General features: G+C 50.6%; 1 protein-coding gene across 1 annotated transcript; it reads right to left on the minus strand.

Annotated features, from left to right (window-relative positions):
* Positions 1-2,532: 2,532 nt before the first annotated feature.
* Gpr179 (G protein-coupled receptor 179) lies at positions 2,533-17,935 on the minus strand. Its single transcript, XM_027924589.2, has 11 exons — positions 17,142-17,935; positions 15,545-15,653; positions 13,448-13,535; positions 12,790-13,025; positions 11,890-11,958; positions 11,417-11,526; positions 10,911-11,149; positions 10,588-10,726; positions 9,844-9,949; positions 9,123-9,269; positions 2,533-7,560 (listed from the first exon to the last, which is right to left on the minus strand). Exons 1-11 carry the CDS (start codon positions 17,933-17,935, stop codon positions 2,533-2,535), a joined length of 7,065 nt encoding a protein of 2,354 aa, XP_027780390.2.
* Between the last annotated feature and the right edge of the window lie 3,116 nt (positions 17,936-21,051).

Here is a 21,051-nt window from a genome sequence, read left to right on the forward strand (position 1 = left end):
TTTCAGCAAAGCAGCAAACAGACCAGGTCTTACTGGGCAAAACTGGTGTTTTTTCAACAGCTTTTAAGTGCTGATGGTAGAAATCGTCGTATATGCTTAGAGGGGAAACAGCATTGATGGGATAATACAAAGCAGCCACTCTCATCTCACTACTTAGTCTTGACCCTTTTGGCTTAAAATGTACATCACTTTGCAGCATTACTGCCCAAGTGAGGTTTGGTTGCATCCTATTTGCTTGAGCCCTGGATTAAGGCAAAATGAGAAGTGCTTTGAACAGGATCCATAGCTGGGGCATTCGGAGGAAGGGGATGTAATCCTGACAGGAGAGGGAAGCAGAGAAACAAAAAAAAGCACATTTAATGGGTAAAAGTTACATTGGTTCCTCTTGAATGTGTAAAAACAATGTTTCAGTTTTACATATTCCCCTTGATCTGTCTTGGGGGGTCTTTAGATAATCCTAAATAGCATCCAAGCAATAACTGCCACCGGGGAGCCAGAGGATAAGTGCAATTTTCATTTCCCTTTGGGATCAAATCCAGCTAGCGAATGGTCCAGATGTGAAGGGTTGACTAGAAGGATCAGGCAGAGACCATCTGCAGTGTCAGCTACATTTCTGGATACTGGTAGAGAATTAGTCAGATGACCTGAAGTCCTGTAGACTGTAGTGTTATTACCCTGGACTTTGGAGCAGGCCTTGTTTTACCTTATCTATCTGTTGTTCCTTTGTTGAAAAAGAAAATCACCATTAGGAATAAGCTGGAGCCAACTGCAGTGGTTGAGAAAAAGCATTTTTTATTCCTTCTCCCCATGGTTTATTTCACAAAATTGAATGTGGGGGCAACTTTGCTTTTCCAGCTAGACCACACCCAATAGAATTGCTCTGGGGTGCACAGTTGGCAAAGTCCACATAAGCTCTGAAGCTGTGGGGTTAAGCAGCCAGGACACGGAGTAACAACATACTTAAGTTACTACTGTAAAATCCAGGGTAAGTGGGAGGGTCTCCATATGGGAACAAAGGCCTCTGAACCCCAAAGAAGGGGAAGTTACTCTATTCCTTTGCTCCTTTTTGGAAATGGAGAACTTTGCTACTTTTTCTGGAAACTACCCAGAATCTTTACATGCAAACTCATTGTTTTCCTCCTGGATATTTGGTCTTGTTTTGTCTTTTCTCCCCATAAATGACATCCATACCTGTACTGTTGGAGATTGGGGCTTACTGCCATCTTGAGTGCCACGGACAGTTTTGCCACATTAGCCTGCCAGTTTCCACCCCCACCTCACCTCTGCCAATTCCAGAACTTCTTGGTATGTTTTTCTTCTTCTTCACTTTCCTTTGGTAGTATCATCTAATCCCAGCACTTTGTTATCTAGCACTGCTTAAGCAAGAGTAGCCTGAGCTCTGACTGTTGAGAGAGCTAAGAAAGAGCTGCCTAAGAAAGTAGCCTTTGTCCTAACACCAGGCCATTTCTCAATCCTGGCTTCTGACTTGCCCTGGAGTTCTGCTCTTTCTGAGTGCAGAAGTCGTTGGGAATGCTGGCTATAAATGACCTCTTTCCTTTGTAGGGCTCCTCTGGGAAGGAGATTGATGTGGCCTCTTGTTACTGAGTAAGTGATTTGAAGTAGTTCTTGCATCAGAACCACAGTTTCTCCTTTGTTTCCAGTTACATTGGCAAAAGAGGGGATAGTGATAGTGCTGAAAGGCTAGGAGGAGAGCACTGAATGAACCAGTGAGATGAGCTCTGAAGATCAGCAAGAGCTGGGTCAGGAAGAGGAGGAGGTCACCCAAGAAAGCTAGCAAGAGGCATACTAAGGATATCTGTACCTCCTAGTGTGGGGAGGACCTGGAGAAATTGCTTTTCCTTTTCTATTCTCTTTGTCTGATGTCACTTTGGATGCCAGATGTTGGCATGGAAGGAAGAGTACCTGATTGTCTCTACTTCAATAGTCAGGCAGGGTAGAGAGAAGAAATGGGAGATTCAGAGACAAAAGTCAAGGTCCTTAAGGCTTTTTAGGCACCTGTTTTGAGTCCTTTTAGTTTTCCCCCAGTTTATCTCTCAACTTGAATTAAGTACCTTCTGAAGCTGCATAGAGTGACTTTATAACCTTATATGGCTCCACAGTCCCTATGTTGCCAACTCCTTGGGTGGTTTTTGTTTCTTAAAAAAATCACCCTTTTATAGACTCCAGAGAATTAAGTTTCCCTATTCTGGGCACTGCTGACTTCTTTTTATCAGTAACACTCCAGTGGCTTGTGTCAAGTATGTTAGATGGGTGGGTGGGAGGAGTCTCTGGAAGTAGAGGGTCCAGCCTTTGTATCCTCAATCAGGAAGAAAAGTTAAAAGCAAAGAATAGGTGGGACTTTCCTTGGGATCTGAGCTGAACCCTTCTTGTATAGTTGTATTTTGAATGAGTGGACCTTTGGCCTTCTTAGAAGTGGTCAAGTGTCTTTGATTCAGCTCTTTGGAAACACTAAGATTTAGAAAGGACTTTGGTTCCTGAAGCCTAGGTCTGTTTGAGCTCACCTGACAGAGCTTATTCCAAGTCCCAAGGATAGACAAGAGGGGTGAGTTCTTCATCTTGAGCTTCAGTAGCTACTTGTCTATGGTCTTCCATTAAGGAAGAAGACCTTTGAGCCTCACCTTCTTGGAGACTTGATTCTGTGCCTAAGCAGGTCTTTGGCCCAAGTCCTGAAGGTCCCTGTGGTTCTCTGATACCTCCTAGAGTAAGAGTACTGACTGGCTTGCTCACCTTGGGGTGGGAGCTCTTGCTCTCTGAAAGGAACCTTTCCAGAGGTCTATGAACTAAAAGGCATGATGATTTTTCAGGAGCTGTGGGGAAATTTTCTGTCTGAGTTGCTGTTAAAGCCAGGAGGCCAGATTCCTCCAACAGGGCTCCAGTTTCCTCCCAAGGACAGATGTCTGCCATGATGCCCTTTATTTTGTTTCCTTCCGGATCTGTTACTTCCCATTGACACAGTTCTGCTATCCTACTCCCCATGCTGCTTGCTCTGTGGGGACTGACTGTGGGTTGGTTGGTGTCTAGAGCATCTTGCTGTGGGAAGAACCCTCCTGATCCTGTGCCTTTCTCAGGGCAGACTGTCAGCTGTTCTTTGCCAGGTTTTGCTGCTGTTTTTGAAAAATGTCCTTCAGTCCCTCCAGATTCTGCCTTTGCAAGGAACACCTCTCCTTGCCCTTGTGGTTCTCTGCTCATCCCCTGCTCTAGTTCCCCTTTCCCTGCTGCTTTTTTACCCACCTCCCAAGGGCAGATCTCTGCTTTCTTGGCAGAGGGAGTCTCTTCCACTTCCCACGGACACACTTCTGCCACCCTGGCCCCCACTCTGCCTGCTGTCTCAGAATTGCCTTTGCTTCTGTCACAAGCATGTGGGTCTGATTGTAAAGACAAACCCCCCAAATCTTGGCTCTCCCCAGCCTCCTGCTTCTCAAAGTCAGCTATCTCTGATGTTTTCTGGACTGTCACACCTTTGGGCTCTAGTTTTTCTGGGGCTCTTCCCTCCTCTTGAGATTCCCTCTTTCTATCCTGTCTCCATGACCCTTTCTCAGGGATTTTCTCAGTTACCTCCCAGGGACAGATCTCGGCCTTGGAGCTGCTGTCAGGTTTATACACATCTGGATCAGGAGCATCCCATGGACATACCTCAGCGACCTTGCTCCCAGCACTGAGCAGACTCTGGGAGCTGGCTGTAGGTTGGTCAGGGTGCTGACGGTCTTGCTGCAAGAAAGAGCCTGCTGGCACCATGCTCTCCCATGGGCAGATGGATGATAGTTGGTTGCTTGTTCTTCCACCTTCAGTAATGAATTCTGCTTTTGAAGCTTGAGCTTTTTCATGAGTCATGTGTTCTGGGAGGGAGTCTGTCCTTGGGTCTTGTCTCAGGTCCCCTTTCTGTGTTGCTTCATCACTCACTTCCAAGGAATATCCCTCTGCCACCTGACTACTAGTGTTGCTGGACAAGTCTGAGACCTTGGAGGTCTGAGCAGATGGTTCCCTCAAGTCTTTTTCTTCCCAAGGACAAATAACTTCCTGTTCTTGATGGTGTTTTGCCTCCCATTTTGCTATGCCTTCTCTAGGGAAAGTGAGTCTCTCCTTTTCTAGAGTTTTCTCCCTCTTCCCTGCTGATTCATTCCCCGTCTCTTGCTTCAGTCCCTTTCCAGTAGCTCCTTCACTCACCTCCCAGGGACAGATGTTGGCTTTTGCATGAGTGAGGGCTTCTTCTACTTCCCAGGGACATACCTCAGCTGGCCTGCAGCCCACACCGTCCAGTTCCTGGAGTCGAACTTTTGGTCCATCAGTGTCCAGAGTGTCTGAATTCTGACAGGAGCCTCCTGGACTCGAGCTCTCCCATGGACAGGCAACCTCCAGGCCTGGACTCTGTGGCTTCTTTGAATCAGTAACTGTTCTCTCCTTGGGTACAGAATCTGCAGACATTTTTCCTATATCTTTTGGTGATTTCCTAATGGCCTCAACTTCCAAAGCCCTTCCCTTTCCTGCTCCAGCACCTACTTCCCAGGGACAGATCTTTGTCTTCTCTGCTGCCAGAGTCTCTTCCATGTCCCATGGGCAGATCTCAGCAGCTTTGCTTCTTACACTGCCTGACCTCTGGAAAATAGTTTGGGGTCTCTCTGTGCCTTGAGCACCTGGTTGTAGGGGGAAGCTACCAGGGTCCATGCTCTCCCAGGGGCAGACTGCCTCCAGCTTTTCCCATGCTGTGACCTCTTGGGGGATTCCTGCTTTTTCAAGCATTTTCCCCTTGTCCTTTTGAGATTCTCCTTTTTTTGGTACCTGTCCCAATGTCCAGTCTTGTGTTTCATTTACCTCCCAGGGACAGATTTCTGCTGTGGCAGGAGTTGTTCCCTTTTTCTCTGGCTTAAGAGCTTCCCATGGACCCAACTGCATTGTTCTGCTGTTCCCATTGCTTAAGAGTTGGTCACCAGCTTTGGATGAGGAGATGTCTGGACATGGGCTAGACTGTACAGGGGCTATGCCCTCCCAGGGACACACTGATTCCTGCCATGGACTTACTGCCGGCACAGCCTTCACAGTTTGTTCCCCCATCTCTCCTGAGCTCCCCTTTCCGGGGGCTTTCTTCTTTTCCTGGAGAGATTCTCCTCCTGCCTCCTGACTTGGTGCTTCCTTCCCTGGGAGCGCATCACCTAGCTCCCAGGGACAGATCTCTGACTTCTTGATAGCAGGTGAATCTCCTGCCTCCCATGGACACACTTCTGCAATACCATTGCCCAGACTTTCTGGGACCTGAAGTGAGACTGCCAAGGGACCCCGGAAGTCTGTACTCTCCCACGGACAAAAAGACTGCAGATCTCCACCCAGTTTCTGTTCTCTCCAGAAGGCTGCTTTCTTGGGAGCTTTTTGCCTTTCCTGGGGGAGCGCCATCACCTCCTGGGCCATTTTCCCCTCCCTTTCACTTTCTTTCTGGGAGCACAGGTCTTCCTTGGCAGTGTCAGGTGAACAAGCCTCTGGGTCCATGTCTTCCTTGGGGTCCTTCTCTGCCTTCCTTGCCTCCACACTGCCCACTGCCTCAGACCTGCCCCTGGTTCTGTCAGAGTCCTGAGGGACTGACTGAGGGGACAGACCTCCAGGATTGGCACTCTCCCAAGGACACACTGCCTCCTGGCCCCTCACCAGCCTCTCTGGCTTTTTCCGCGCGAAGACAGTCACTCTTTTGGACTCTGATTTTTCTGGGACTTTGCCCCTCTCTTCATGGGCGTCCTCAAGCTCTTGCATTACTGCCTCCCTCTCAGGGGCTCCTTCACTCACCTCCCAGGGGCAGATTTCCACCTTGTTGTTACTGTCTAGCTGACATGTTGGTGACTCAGTGACTTCCCAGGGACATACCTCCGGCACTGTGAAGTCAGCACTGTCCAGGGGGTGGAGGCCAGCTTTAGGCCGTTCCAGCCGCCCTACAGGGGCTGCCTTTGCCTGTTCAGCATTTTTGTCCTTGGAAACTTGCCTAAGTATGGCAAGCCCTATTTCACCCGTTCTCTCAACTTTCTGCTCCCCTAGACCCTGGGATGTCCTTCTGCCTCTGTCCTCTTGTTCTCTGCTGCCTTCCTGTTGCTGGACTTGGAGCATTCTGCTGGTGTGGGCATTCTGTTGGTTTTGGAGGGACTCTTCATCATTGCAGGGGGCCAGGGCAGCCTGCTTATTCACTGCCTTGGGCCGCCCCAGCCTAGGAGACCGGGGGAAAGCCCCTGCACCCTCCACTGGAGCCTTGTCCTTATCCCTTTCTGGACTTTCCTCCCCATTCTCCTTCTCCCTGTAAGTGCTCCGAGAACGGGTCAGCACTTTGATAGCCAGGCCTAGGCTGCGCATGGAGGCCTGTTGCACAGGGGTCCTGAGGCTGTGGGCTTTAGAGATCTTGGGCCTGTCCCCACCCACATCATCAGCTTCCCCCTGGAGACACCCTTCCTCTGTGTTCATCTCAGGTTCCCCAGCTCCCCTTTTCTCTATTGCAACAGAGAGAGCCCTCCAGAGCCTGGCTGTGGCTAGGGCGGGGGAGTGGCTGCCTCGCTCAGGTTCTGAGGGAGCTTCCTGGGCAGCATTTTCTTTCTTGACTGGCAATTCTTCATTCTCCCAGGGGCAGATGTAGGTGAATACGCTGGGGCTTTGTGGGGATACTGGCACTGGTGCCAGGGCAGGGGTAGGGGTTGGGGCCAGAGGTGGCATCAGAGCTGGAGTCAGAGTGGAGTTGGGAGACAGCGTTCTTGGCTCTCCCAGGCAGGCCCCAGACAGGGCCAGGATGGGTGTGGAGACCTGGTGCCTGATGGGTGGGTGAGGCAGCTTCCTACCAGCCTCTTCATGAAGCCTCCCAGAGATGTGAGAGCTGCCCACGCTGCTGCTCTTGGCAGGGGAGGGTGGAGCTGACAGGGGGGCCCTTCGAGCCGGCTCCAGCCTCCTTGCTGATGGTCTCTGCGCTGGGCTCATCATGGCTGCCTCGGCCTTCTTTTGCTCCTCTCTTTCCTTTGCCTGCAGGTAGGTCTCTTCCAAATAGGCTTGGCTGGCCACAAGCAGGGCCTTTTCCCTAGAGCCAGCTACAACACTGAGGGACTTCTGCAGGGAAGTGGGCCGCGTCCTGGGGACCCTCTCTCCAACCGTCAGGTTATGGGCACTGGCTGACCTGTAGCCCAGGGCAGAGGGCCCTTCCATCAACTCCCTGCTCTCCACCCGAGGGGCCTTCTTGGATAGGTTCCTCCTCAGCAGGGAGTCAAGGAGAGGTGGGTCCTGCTCCCTTTGGTGGTCATAGGTGCTGCAGGACTTGGGCAGGGCTGGTGGCCCTTCTGCTTCCTGCAGGCTAGAACCGCAGAGCCGATGGTGGGAGGAGCCAGGCAGGCTGCCATGGCCCAGGGAGCCTGAATCCTGGGAGTGTTGCCTGGTCAGGGCCTCAGGGAACTCAGCCAGGTACCTCACGAAGGAGCGGCCCAACCCCTGGCGGGAGCTGCCACGCTTCTTGGGCAGGTGGGGGTTATTAGCAGCCATTTCCTTGGTCTTGTGGACCTCTAGCTGGGCATAGAGCTTCTTCAGCTCCTTCTGAGGAAAGGAATAAGGAGAGCAGACCTGTCAGTGAGCTGTTATTGAGATGTACAGACTGAGCAATCCCTGGCTGGTCTCCCCCTTGGTCCTTATTTAGACTTCTTTGGGCATCTCTTTTCCATTAAATATAATATGTCCCTTCCCTACTTCTAAGACTCTGAGATTCACCACTCCATTCCTACAAGACCAGTACCAATCTGCTTTGAGCTGGATCCATTAAATACCCAGGGATTAGAGTGCCCTCCATTCTCTGGGGCACTGTGATCTGGTGGGAAATTACCAACATGGTGAACAGAAAATGGATTTGACACTGCTAACCCATTTGGGCCTTAAGGCTATTTTCTTGACGTCTCTGAGCCTTTGCATCTTCTAAAAAGTGATGCTACCTGACTGACCAGTGTTTTTGTCCTTAAGAGGATTATGAGCTTGATGGAACTAGTGCATCAGAAAATGTTGTATTTAGATAGAAATGATGGAACTGGGGCTTTGCATGTCTGTTATGCTCAGTTTCTCCCCTGAGCCAGCACAAGGGGAGCACACTTATGTTCCATAAAGTAGGAAGCCGAGTGTGGCATGGTTGTGGCAAAGCATGTCTACATTCCCTGACCTCCCAGCTCGATGGGAGTCTGAGCTCAGTCTTTGCCTGAGAGGGGTCAGAAGCTGAAAAGGTTACGAGGACATGGGGAAACAGGCAGAGGCAGTTGGATAAGAAGGGAGTGAAGAGGTGGAAGATTCTCCTTTGCAAGACTGTAAACAAGTAAAGTGTAGGTGGGCCTTGGTGGAGTGGAAGGGATGGACAAAATGGTTTCCCAGGATGGCTCCTGTACCTTAGGTTTTATAAAATCCCTGGGTCTCCTTGTTTCCTCCCCACCAAGCCTCTTCTTATGGTTCCTGTGCATATAATGCTCTCCTTGAGCAGAAAAATTAGAGTAGAATGATCTTCCAGGATAAGCCCAGAAAGAACTTTGTTTTTTTCAAGATCTACCAGGTCCAGGGAAGGGATTCTGGTGTGGAAATCCTGATGGCCATTCATTGCCTGAACTGCCCAACCCCACAGCTGACCCTTAGGTCACCAACCAGCCTGCTTTGCTGGGTACCAAGGGGTTTCTTATCTGCCCACCATGATGAAGACAAGAAGGATTAGGGCTCCACTCAGTTGTGCCTCCAGTTTGCTGCGTGGCCTGGGCCTGGGCCTCCAAGATCTGGGTTCTGGGTCTTTCTACTTGGGTGCTATATAGCCTCATTTGAATAGAGTCAGAAGAGTCAGTTTTTAGGGCTGTGTTGGAGAAGGGAGAAGGCAGTCTTGAAGGGTGGGTAACCTTTGGGGAGGGAACCTGCAGTGTCACACAGTGTCACACAATGCTACCTCTGCTCAGGCTCCCCGACACACACATACTGGGGATTGAGCCCAGGGGCACTTGACCACTAAGCTACATTCCCAGCCCTTTTTGTTTTGTATTTTGAGACAGGTGGGATTATTGGCCTGCACCACTGTACCCAGCCTCTGCCCAATCTTAAGAGCTGGTATCAAAGAAGTTAAGGAGGTGGGTGGTACCTACCCTAATGTCTCCAGGGTCCAGGCTGCGCTCACTCCAGGCTGAGGCGATACTGCTGTCGAGGTAGGAGCCTGAGCGCTGCAGGTCCAGCTCATCTTCATATACCTCATCCAAGATCTCCTCCCGGGGAGGAGCCCCTGACTTCCGGAACTAGCCAGGGTGGGTGTGCATGGGGGAAGAGATCATGCTCATGTAACTGCTTGTGGAAGGCCAGGGCACAGCTCACTGTAGCTCCCCACTGACTCCTACTCTCACCTGCCCTGTGGGATACATCTTTACTTTGTGTTCTTCATCCTTCCTCTGATTTGGAATTCTGAGGATCTGTAGGATGTAACTCCTCCTCATCCTCTCTGCTCTTCTGTAGCTGAGACCATGGCAATCCCACCCTCCTGCCTCGGCAATCCTTAGCTATGTCCTTCAGCTCCCCCACCTGCCTCTTTGTAACTACTTCCAAGCAGATTTTCAGAGGCCACCAGCCTTCCACCTGTGGATAAAGGGACCCTCTCCAGCTCTAGCACTTATTTCCTTTGCCCAAGAACTGGAGCAGAGAATATCTTTCTCCTCCCACCCATGTCCTTGCCGAGGGCCCTGTCACTCAGAGCTCACTCACTTCTAGCACCTTCCGTCATCCTTGCCCTGACCTGGAGAGGGCGCAGTGGTGGCAGATCTACAGTGCTCTTATCAAGGGGAGGGGTCTGCCTCATGCAGAGGGGTAAGACCTCACCTTGGGGATGAAGATCAGAGCCAGTGTGGCAGTGACTGTGCTGTGGGTGTGGAAGAAGAAGAGGAGAAGAGTCCAGTCTGGGTGCAGGGACGGAACCAGCACAAACCTGGGGGCCGAATAGGAGGGGGGTGATCTGTAGTGCAGGTGGGCGTGGCCTCCTGGCCTCACCTGGAAGGCTCCTCTCCCCAGCCCAGAGCTCCATGGTTGAGGAAGGTGCTCTTCTTCCTGCCCTCTCCCAGATAGTGGAAGGCCAGGGCACAGCTCATGTTAATCCCACCTCTGAAGAAGCCCTCCCAGGTTGCTCCAGCTCTCCTTCTCAGACTGCCTAGTGTGCAGAACAGAATCATGCTCCATGACTTGTCAGGATCACCTTGTGGGTTGATTCTGCCTCTACCACAGGGCCAGGTCCCCATGGGCATACAACAGACCTACTGCTCAAGTGGCTGAGTGAGGAAGAAGGCAGGGAGAAGTGAGGGTGTGTTGGAAAGTACATATTGGGGGTACTAGAGTGGTGGCTTAGGAAGGGGACAGGAATTAGAAGGGGGACAAACTTCCTTTTCTTTTGGGTAGTTGCCTCTCATCTGGGTGAGGCATGGGGTGCAGGAGGGGTATGGAGGGGCCCTTCCTCATCCTGTTGTGGCATAGCAGTGTTGCAAGGACAATCATTGGATGGGCCCCCTCACCTGGGAGGGGAGGAGTAGCATCAAGGTGGGAGGAAACCCAGGTAATTGGGCCTGTCCTCACCTGACCATGTGGAACGCAGCCGAAAGCAGCAGCTCGTTGTGCAGGGCAATGCCCATGTAGCGTGGCTCATGGAAGGCCGAGGGCACAGCCCTGGTGGCGTAGCAGAGGAAACTGCCCCAGCATAGCAGCAGCATCTCAGCTGTGGGGCAGTGAAAGGGACAGGGTGGCACCAACTCAGCAGCTTGCTGCTCCTGTCTCCACAGGGCATGCTGAGGAGCCTGGGCCCAGGGTCTGGGCACAGGGTGGGAGGACCAGCATAAGAGGACCCTGGAGGTATGGAGCCAGGGGCCAGAGTGAGGTTGGGCTCAGAAGAAGCAGCTCACCCACAACCATAATGTAGTCCCAGCGGTCGTGGTGACAGAGGTAGAAGTGGCGGCCAGTGAGAGTGTGACCTCGAGTCACCAAAGGTGTGTGCTGGATGCTTCGCTCCAGGACGCCGACTGTCCACATGGCCAGAAAACCCAGCACGAGCAGCAAGAGCAGCCCCAAGCGCTGCAGGACGTGCCCACTGCTCAGGTGTGGGCCCCGCTGGGCTGTGCGAGACAGGAACAGCTGGAGCACTCTGCAAGAGTCAGGACGCACGTGGAAGCTGGGGGCTGAGGACGGCAGCCAGATCCCTGACCTCTGTTGTAGCTGCCCTCCCCGCCACACATTTGTGTGTCCTATTCTTTCCATGGTTTCCCCAAAAAGTTACATGTGGGGGAGGGTGAATGATGGGGGCAGAGCGGAGTGGAGCTGGTAAGGGTTTGATTTGGAAAAACTCCATTGCACGAATGAGCCCAGGTGACCTAGGAGAGAAGTGTGAGAGCAAGGTCTTCCCGGGCCCTACCTATAAAGCTTGAGTATAATGGTCCCATAGACGATGGCAAAACCCAGCAGCCGAACCCAGCGAAGAGCAATGCAGCGGAACACGCTGGGCTTGAAGTATAGGATGAAGACCTGGTGGGAAGGGAACAAGAGGAGCTGCTCTGCACTGCACTACTGCTGTGCTGGGCTCTGTGCAACACACACGGCTAATCCTCCCAAGAGCCCTGCAATAGAGGCATCATCATCTCCATTCTGCAGAGGAGTAGCTTAAGTATCAGAGAAGTTAAGTAACTTTTCCTAAATCACCACAGCAGATCATGGAGCTTTTTTAAGCCTGGGGCTGTTTGGCTCCAGAGCTCACTAGACCAGCCTGGGTAATTGGAGGTCTCTGAATCCTCTGAGAGCAGAGAATAGGGTTTTTAGGGTTTGGAGGGTGCCAGGTTGGGGCTGTGGAGGATCCTGGGAGGTGGGGTTAGCCGCTGGCCACAGACTCACAGGAAAGTAGAGAAGCAGGGATCCAAAGAGGATGATTTCCAACAGGACAACTCCAGATGCCCGGATTCTCTGTGAACCCATGGAAAAAGAGAGGCCTGTGAGCAGGGCAGTGGGGGGATGGAGCCTGGATGATGGTGTTGGAAGGTTGTAGGTCTGTTTAGGGGTCACTCTGGGCCTAGGGTAAGGCTTCACCCTAGACTGACTCCACCCTCTGTCCTGAGCCACATCTGCACTCCCACTACCTACGCTCTCAGCTGCACAGCACTAAGCCTGGCTATGGCCAAGGTTTCACATGGCTTCCTGCAGTCCTGTGCTCCCCACCCAGTCCCACTCTGAGCTCAAATCAGAGGTTGTTGGAGATAGGAAGGATCTCCTGCATACCTCTGAGTTTTGAGTCACACTGCCCCATTGTCTGGAATGGAATAAACCTTCTCTGCCCAACAAGTATCCAGTTAACCTTCAAGCTTCACTCAAATGTCACATTCTCCAGAAAGTGCTTCCAATGCCATCTTTGGCAGGATACCAATCCCTTCTCCAAGCTCCCATAGCAACTGACAGCAGCCTTTTCCTTGCCCCTGTCTCACTGTGCTGTTATTTTAGTGTGTCTTCCATTAACCAGACGCTCCAGGAGGGTCCAGATCACTTCCTCTAGTGCCTAGGTAATGATTTGCTTAGCATATATATTCAACAAGCATTTGCTGAATTAAGTTCAGTGCCTTCATTTTGCAGGTAAGGAAACAGGATTAAGGTAAGGAGGTCACTTGCTTAATGTCATATAGTGAGTTAGGTTTAGAATTAAGACTGGCCCATTCTCCTGAGTTCTAGTGTTAAGTAGACCCATGTCTGGACTAGGGATGGGTAGGATGTGTGTGCAGGAGAGAGCGGCAGGGCCTTCCTTGCCTTGCTCCAGCGGCAGTGGTAGGAGACCAGCATGCTCAGGAAGACGGCCAGCATGCAGCAGGTCTGGAAGGCCAGTACTGCTGCCCGCAGGGCTGGGGCCTCCTCTGCCAGGCATGGTGTGGCATCTATGCAGCTGGTGCAGCCCTCGGAACATGGCTGACACCTCAGCAGCCTCCCCAAGCTGCCTTGTGGAGACCCAAATTGGCTGGTAGTCTGTGTGGCACTTTCCTCTAACCCTGTAAAGAGCAAAATAGGTGCAGAGATAGGGGCTTGTTTGGAGCATCCTGAGATCCTAGCCTTCTGTCCTGGTGGTTGCCCTGCCCTCCTATGGTCTGTGGTCCCAGGGACACGAGGGAGTAGGTATTCCCTGGGGAGGGCAGGGTAACAGGAAGAGGTGATGCCAGAAAGAGGTACCAGGAAGTGGTAATAGGAAGAGGTTAGGGCTCATTGGGAAGCCAGCTTTCAACATACCTACATGTTCAGGCTCACTCTTAGAAGGCAGATGCCCCCACAAAATCCTGCTGCCATCCCCTGCTTTCTCCTGACCTTCTGCTTTTGCCCCACAAGCTCTCTCTCAGGATCCTCAAACTGCCTTTCCTTCCCACGTTTCCTCACCAGTCTAGCCTGTAAAAACCTACCTGGTCTTCACTGTACTTACCCCCAAAGCCACTTGCTCCATAGAATCCAGGTCGGCAGTGACAGAGGTAGCGGCCAAGAACAAAGCCCTGATTCTCCAGGGGGACACACTGTGAGGATGACAAATATGTATTTATATGGGGTCTTCAGGGAGGCGTTGGAGGGTGCATCTAGCTTCTTGTCCATGACTTTTGGATCTACTCTTGGAGATCCCACCAGAGGCTCTTCCTGAGGAGAGCCTTTCTTCTTTGGAACCCCTCTCTTCCCCCCTTCTGTTGCCCTTTTTCAAAGAGACCCTAAGCAATAAGTATGAGATAGATCACCCTTTTGTTTAGTCTGGCAGTGACAGGAGCTTCATAGGTTCTAGGTTGCTAGGGCAAGGTACCAGGTGGGAAGTGGAAGAAGAGAGCTCTGAGCCACAGAGCTCTGCCTCTGTGCTGCTTCAAAGGGTCCGCATCATCCACCCTCTTTGATGCACAGGTGGACTGAAAAGGCTCCTGGTGGTGGAGCAGCTTTCTCCATCAGGGGCCATCTGGCTTGGGCACAGAACTGCTTTCGCTGGCCCTAATGCTGGCCTAATGCCAGGCTGGTGGGATGCCAAGGCCAGTCCTTTATTCTACCTCCACCCATTGATGTTTGCCCAGCAGGGAACAGAGTCTGGCAGAGAAGATGAGCACGTGGATGAGGTCAGATCTGTTGGGGAGAGTTGCTGGGAACAGACATCAGTGGGACAAAGGAAGGAGTTAGCCTTAGGAGATTCTATATGTAGCTCCTGACCTCACCTAGGTGCTTATGAAATTGAGGCCCAGCTTCCGCTCTTGCCTGGACCACTGGAACATGCTCTGTTCCTGCCACAGTCTGCACAAACATTTATTATTATTATTATTATTATTATTATTATTATTATTATTATTATTATTATTTTACTGGGAATTGAACCCAGAGGAGATTTACCACTGAGCCACCACATCCCTAGTCCTTTTTTATATAATTTTTTTTCAGTTGTAGATGGACACAATACGTTTATTTTATTTATTTTTATGTGGTGCTGAGGATGGAACCCAGTGCTTCACACATGCTAGGCAAGTGCTCTACCACTGAGCTACAACTCCAGCCCTCCAGTCTTTTTTCTTTTTTATTTTGAGACAGGGTCTCACTAAGGTATTCACTTAGTTGTTGAGGCTGACCTAAAATTTGTATCCTCCTGTCTGAGCCTTCTTAGTCACTGGGATTACAGGTGTGTGCCACCACACGCAGCCCAGTCTGCACAATCAGATAAATGTATACCCAGGGAAGTGAATGTGGCCAGGTTAAAAAATGAACTGAGTGCTTGCTTAGCATGTGAGAGGCCCTGGGTTCAATTCCTTCTATTCTTAGACTTCTAGGTCCAAACACATGTCCCTGAAGAGCAATAGGGCCACCTGTATGTCCAGAGCAATATGTCCACCCACCCAACAAGTTGCAAAGCTTGCCTTGGCTTCAGTACAGCTCAGAAACAATCATGCACTTGGTGTAACCCATAGAGTGGATAACTTCACTGGCTTCCTGGCCTCCCAGTATTGGGCTTGCACGATTGCCAGCCAGTGATGTCCATCATCTTGATGTACCTGTGCCTGTGGCTTTGACTCTGCCTGGGTCTGGCCTGGGGTCCATCCCCCACACCAGTCCCAAATTGCTCGTCACCCAACCAGTAATTCCATTTATTTTGACAAACACAGATGGAGTATCCTTTGTGGCCATGAGGATTTCAGAGCTGTGTTGACAGGCAGTATGTGATCCAGAGGAAGGAAAGAAGATGATTAATGGAGGCTCAGAAGTGGCTCTGGAGCAATGAGCACCAGGAAGGAGGGCAGGCAGGGAGATACACTGAGATTTCAGAGGCATGAGGGATAGTTTCCTGGGGGGGGGGCGAAGGCTGGGAGATAAAGGGATAGGTCATACGTGGTCTCACTTTTAATAAAAGACTGGCATCTCACCTCTGCTAATCACTAAGGACTTCCCTGAAGCCCTGAGATGCTCGGTCGGCTTTGTCAGCTGCTTCTGGGAGCTGGGTGGTGGCAGTGATGGGCAAAGGGCAGGGAGGCAGGACCTAGAGGCCCTCCACCCTCCTTATCCTTACCTGGGTGCTGTTGAGATCACACAGGTGTGTATTAGAGTACCAGCCTGGGCCACTTGCACACTGATTGATGTCCACGCCCTGGAGATCTATGTCCATCTGCACCTGCCCCCTAGGGCAGTGAATTAGCAATTAGGGGCACAGTGATGAATGTCAAGGTGAGCATGGATACTTGGGTACTAGACTGTGGGGCAATGTAGTCTTTGCAAACTTTAGCACAATGGCTGCAGCATAGAAGGAGGGCACACATGGATTCCACTTCTCCAGTGCTCTGTTCTCTGTGGCAACAAACTCCTTCCACTGGGTTGTTCCCCCACCCCTCCACTTTTCAACATCCTATCATTTTACAATTTCTGTCAATGAGTAAAGGGTGGGGGCATGCCAGACATGCAGGAGCTGGGCCTCTGAGAATCTATCTGTCTGAAGGGGATTTGCACAATTCCACTTTGCATGTATACACATACACAAGCAGTGAGGCTGTTATCCCCACCCCCACTCTGTCCCAGCAGTTCTGAACTGATCACAGCAAAAGGAGGAGCCCTAAACTGGAGCTGCCTGACCCAGCAATTCCCCAATCCCTGCTCTGGGTTGAGTGAGGAGAGAGCTGGCAAAGAGCCATCTGCCTTCCTGCAGGAGGGGGACTCTGCTGAGAACAAATGGGGGGACACTGAGCTAGAAAAGCAATGTTAACTGTTGAATGCCTCGTAGCACTGTGTTCATTTGCTGCCCGCTTCCCAACATGACTCCCAAGCCCCTTGCTCTAGCTCAGAGAGCAGTCAGTTATTGGAGGAGTATCACAAGCTCCTGGGTCAGGACAGGCAGGACAGTTGGGGCCTGCTTAATGTAAGAAAATTGGCCTTGGGAATGACCCTGGCACCCCAGATAGAAAGGGTGTTGGTTCCAAGCTCCTGCCCAAGAATTTTTCTCCTGGGGAAGCCTTCTCTTATAACTCTCCACTCAAACAGCAGATTTAACTCCTGGAGTGCCCACCCTGGCTCCTTGGAAAAGCCTCATATATGGATTGTCACTGTCACCTAAGCCAAGCCCTTTCTTGCCTTCTTTTTTTATTTTATTTTTTAATTTCTTTGCAGCACTGGGGATCTAACCCAGGGCCTCTACATGCCAGGCAAGCCACATCCCCAGCACCCCCTCCTGCCTTTCACATCCACTCCTCAGACCTGAGGGTCAAGACTGATGCCTGTCTATATCCACACACCTCTATACCTCCAAGTGTGTATATCTACATCTAGATGTGTTCCTACATATGCATACCTTCCTGTACATGCACACCCTCCTGTACATGCACAAGCTCATAGGCATTCATTCATATGATCAAGAACATAAATACAAATACCAAGATAAAGAAGCATAAATGGACTGATTCATACTCAGTATGTACACTCACACCTGCGTGTGTTAACAGATAGTTATAGATTCACAGAGCTGGCTGCAAATACACACAGCTGAATGCAAACACACACATCTATGCCCCCCAGACACACACACGTTTTTGCCAAATGTCCCATGCACAGCTGGGTAGACTAATGTCCCCACTGCCACATACCCACAAATCCATCAGATCCAATGCAAACCCACTTACCTGACCTCTGGACTGAGGTCTGGCTTGAGTCCATAGAAGGTGGCCGAGAGTGTAATCAGCCAGCCAGGACGGAGCTGGCCCTCCTGGCATTCCAGGAAGGGAGAAGACAGTCTCACCTGCTGTATGTCCCCCACATACCCATCCCCCTGTGGCCACTTGGGGCTATTGAGGCTTCTTAGGTCATTGGTCAGCACCCGTTTCTGCAGGGGAAGGCTGTCTGGTTCCTCAGCTGAGCTCTCTTCCTGCATCCTGTTCCCAGACAAGTCTTGAAGGATGGTCTCCTCCCCGATCCTAGTGGCCTGGAGGGCCAGCTGTAGATGGCTGGCTCCTGGTGGAGGGTTAAAGATCAGCAAAGCCCGGTAGGCCCTTGGGTCCCCCTCCGCCACGCTGCGGACCAGTGCCTGGTACCACTCCACATCCTCCTCCACACTGGACTCGCGGATGTCATTGGCTTGTAGCAGCATGTTGAGAAAATTGGCAGCCTGGGTAAGAGTACCTGCTGCCCTCTGTAGAACTTGGGGGAGCCCTGGTCTGGCTTCTGCTCCAAGAGCTTCATAGCGCTCACTGCAATTAGCCCCCAATAGCTGTTGGGCATCTCCGGAGTAAAGAAAAGCCAGGGCTGCCTCAGCCCCCTGTGAGGCCACCCACATGGGCATAGATCTTGGCTTGGCTTGGGAGGGTAGTGGAGGAAGAGAACGGAGGGGCCTCGGATCCCTCAGAGCCCAGCTGCAGAGGAAACAGCAACCCAGCAGCCGCCACGCAAGAGAGGGCATCATCATTGCCCAGGTACCCATTCTTCGGGCCGCTCTCAAGACCCTGGGGATCAGGCTGCCTGGGGATTTAGTTGCTCAGGAGATCCCAGGCAAAGGCTGGCTGCTTCCAGGTCTCCTCTCTTCTCTCTCTCTCTCTCTCTCTCCCCCTCCCTCCCTCCCTCTCCCTCTCTGTTTCTCTCTCCCTCTCTCTCTGTTTCTCTCTCTCTCTCTCTCTGGCACTGTCTCACTTGTTTTCTTCCTTCTAACGTCATCAGCTGGCTGGCTCCTGGATGTAGGTATGGGGGCCCTGCCCCTGCTCTCTCAGTGTGGCCCCTATCTCAAACCCTTTTAATCCTGGCATATCACTCTTTCCTCTTGCTCTGATCCAGTACCCAGTCTCCCCCCACCCCCACCCCACATCTGCTTCAGAGAGAGAGAGAGAGAGAGAGAGGAGGGGAAGGGACCAGAAGTTCTCTCTCTCCTCCCTCTGCCCTTTGCTCCATTAGGAGAGATGGGCAAATCCAGGATGGGGTGCCATAGCAACCACGGGTGAGCCCGTGCCCCTCTCTCCACCCCTCTGCTCCACTGGGCCTCCTGGCAGCAATTGCAACAGGCATGATAAGGGCCAGGCTGCATCTCCTGGCAGTCTGCTCTGGCTGTGTGGACCCCCCTGACACCGTGCTGCTTAACTGGATTTTGAGATTGGGAGTGGAAAGGATAGAAGAAAGAGCTCAATATAACCATGATCAGCCTTTGAATAGACTGTGGCAGTTTATTACATGTTTATTCTATACATAATCTCGATGAATTCTGCCCCATAACCGTGTATGGTGGATAGCCTTATCCTCATCTCTCAGGTGCAGACACTGAGGATCAGAGACAATGCCCCACCCCAGATTACACAACTCATTTTCAATTGAAACTTGAACCCAGAACTCTGACTCCCCAACTCTTCCCAATCAAACCACCACGATCCCCCCAGTACTCAGCCTCAAGGACCATAATAGCACCTCTGACAGAGGAGTAACTCTAGGCCCAGAGAACTGAAGGCACTTCCTTAGGAGCATACTGTTGTTCTTGACAGAGCTGGGGTCTTACCCAGGTCTCCCTTCCTGACCTAGGTCTTCCTTCTCCTGTCTACAGAGTTAACAGGCACAATAGCATGGGGGTGCAGAGCAGGGGAAAGAGTGAATAAAGTTTTGCTTCCATTTCTTCCACCTTTACTTTATCGTCCTAAGCCCTGCTTTCTTCCTCTCTTCATGAAAATTGTGATTAGTCTTTCTAGTTCTTCTCAGTTTTCTTATACCTCACATCCTTCCCTCTGTTGGACACAATAACTGGGAACCCAGAGTCAGGGCCACCTGAGGCAGCCTCTTGGGATCTGGAAGGGAGTGAATTCTTGGAGGAAGCCATAGCTTCTGCCTCCTGCCACCCGCTCTCTCTTCCATCACCTCTGCATCGCCGATGTGCTTCCCACTTCACCAGGCAACCTGGCCCTACTTGTATAGACCGTCTCTTGGCTTCTTTTCTTTTCAATGCCCCACTGTCAACGTTTGATGTCCAAGATCACTGAGTGTATGTAGGAAATGATGGTTGATGGTTGCTAAAAACGTTCCTTGCTTTATGGGTGGCTCTACAAATAAGTCTGCTGTGGAAAGTCAGTGGAGATGTAAGGAGTATGGGAGAGAAGGGGTCTAGAGGGCAAGCCCCCAGGAGAATCTCTACAATGTCAGAATGACACCTTTTGGCCCATAATCTAGACATCTCTTTAACAGATAAGGGAATGAAAACCCTAAAAGGATCGTGACATTTTCAAGGACACCGTGCCAGTTAGTGGCATATCTAGGAACGGAAAGCTGTACTGCACATCCATAGTTCTTTCCTTGGCCTTTCTGATTCTGTGTGCTGACAGAGAAAGGGAAGAAGGGGGGGCAAGTGACCCATTCCCTTCTTTTTTCAGTACCGGAATGCCCAGGGCCTTGTGTAAACTAATCAAGTGCTCTTCTCTGAGCTACAACTCCAGACTTGTATTATTCTTATTTACACATTTATTTTTGCAAAGCTAGGGATGGAACCCAGGGCCTCAAGCATGCCAGTCAAGTACTCTACCACTGAATCACATTCCCAGCCTCTCCTGACCTTTTTAAATTTTATTTTTGAGAAAGAGTCACTAAGTTGCTGAGACTGGTCTCAAACTTGGGATCCTTCTGCCTCAGGTTCTGGAGTAGCTGGGATTACAGGCATGCACCATCAAGCTCAGCAACCCATTTTCTTACAGTGGCATTAATTGAGGGTCAACAAAATACACCTAATGGTAAGTTAACACAATTTTTTTCCTAAGAATCTTTTTATAAAAACAGTTAATATTTCTATAATGCTTTAGAATTTATCAACCACCTCTGTGTGTAAATTTTTATTTAATCCCAAGAGCTCTGTCAACGGTGGATTATGACTAACCTACTTTTACAAATGAAACATAGGTTCAGAGCTGTTTAATTATTATTATTTTAAAGACAACCTCTTGCTATGTTGCCCAGGTGGTCTTAAACTCCTAATTCTTCTGCCTCAGTCTCCTGAGTAACTGAGACTACAGGTGCATACAAGCACACCTGGCTGTTCAGAGATGTTAAATTATTTGTACTTGGTTATATATCCAAGCAGTGGCGTGATTAGGACTTCAACTAGAGCAGCCACAAAGTCCAGAAGGGCAGGGTTTGTGTCTCATTGATTGCAGCTCAAAGCCTTGCCCATTGTTGGAATGACTAAATGAACCTCAGAACTTCTTTAGACCCTCTAAGAGCTGGGGATGTGGATTAGTGATAAACTGCTTGCTTAGCATTTGAGAGGCCGGTAGCAACACACACACACACACACACACACACACACACACACACACTCACACATACACAGTTTTTAGATCCTCTAAATCTGTCTTCATAAGCCTTATAACTAAAACTCTACCACTGCAGAGATCACTTTTTGTTTGTTTGGGTACTGAGGAATGAACTCAGGGGTGCTTTGCTACTGAGCTATAACCCCATGCCCTTTTATTTTCTTTTTCTTTTTTTTTTTATTGTTGGTTGTTCAAAACATTACATAGTTCTTGATATATCATCTTTCACACTTTGCTTCAAGTGGGTTATGAACTCCCATTTTTA

Source organism: Marmota flaviventris, chromosome 17 (genome assembly GCF_047511675.1).
Source record: "Marmota flaviventris isolate mMarFla1 chromosome 17, mMarFla1.hap1, whole genome shotgun sequence".
Taxonomy (NCBI): Eukaryota; Metazoa; Chordata; class Mammalia; order Rodentia; family Sciuridae; genus Marmota; species Marmota flaviventris.

Coding starts and splice junctions, on each gene's coding strand:
- Gpr179 (XM_027924589.2), bottom strand. CDS start 17,935: ATGGGTACCTGGGCAATGATGATGCCCTCTCTTGCGTGGCGGCTGCTG. Junction 15,654..17,141: donor GACCTCAGTCCAGAGGTCAG/GTAAGTGGGTTT, acceptor TCACTGCCCTAG/GGGGCAGGTGCAGATGGACA. Junction 13,536..15,544: donor GTGATCTCAACAGCACCCAG/GTAAGGATAAGG, acceptor TCATCCTCACAG/TGTGTCCCCCTGGAGAATCA.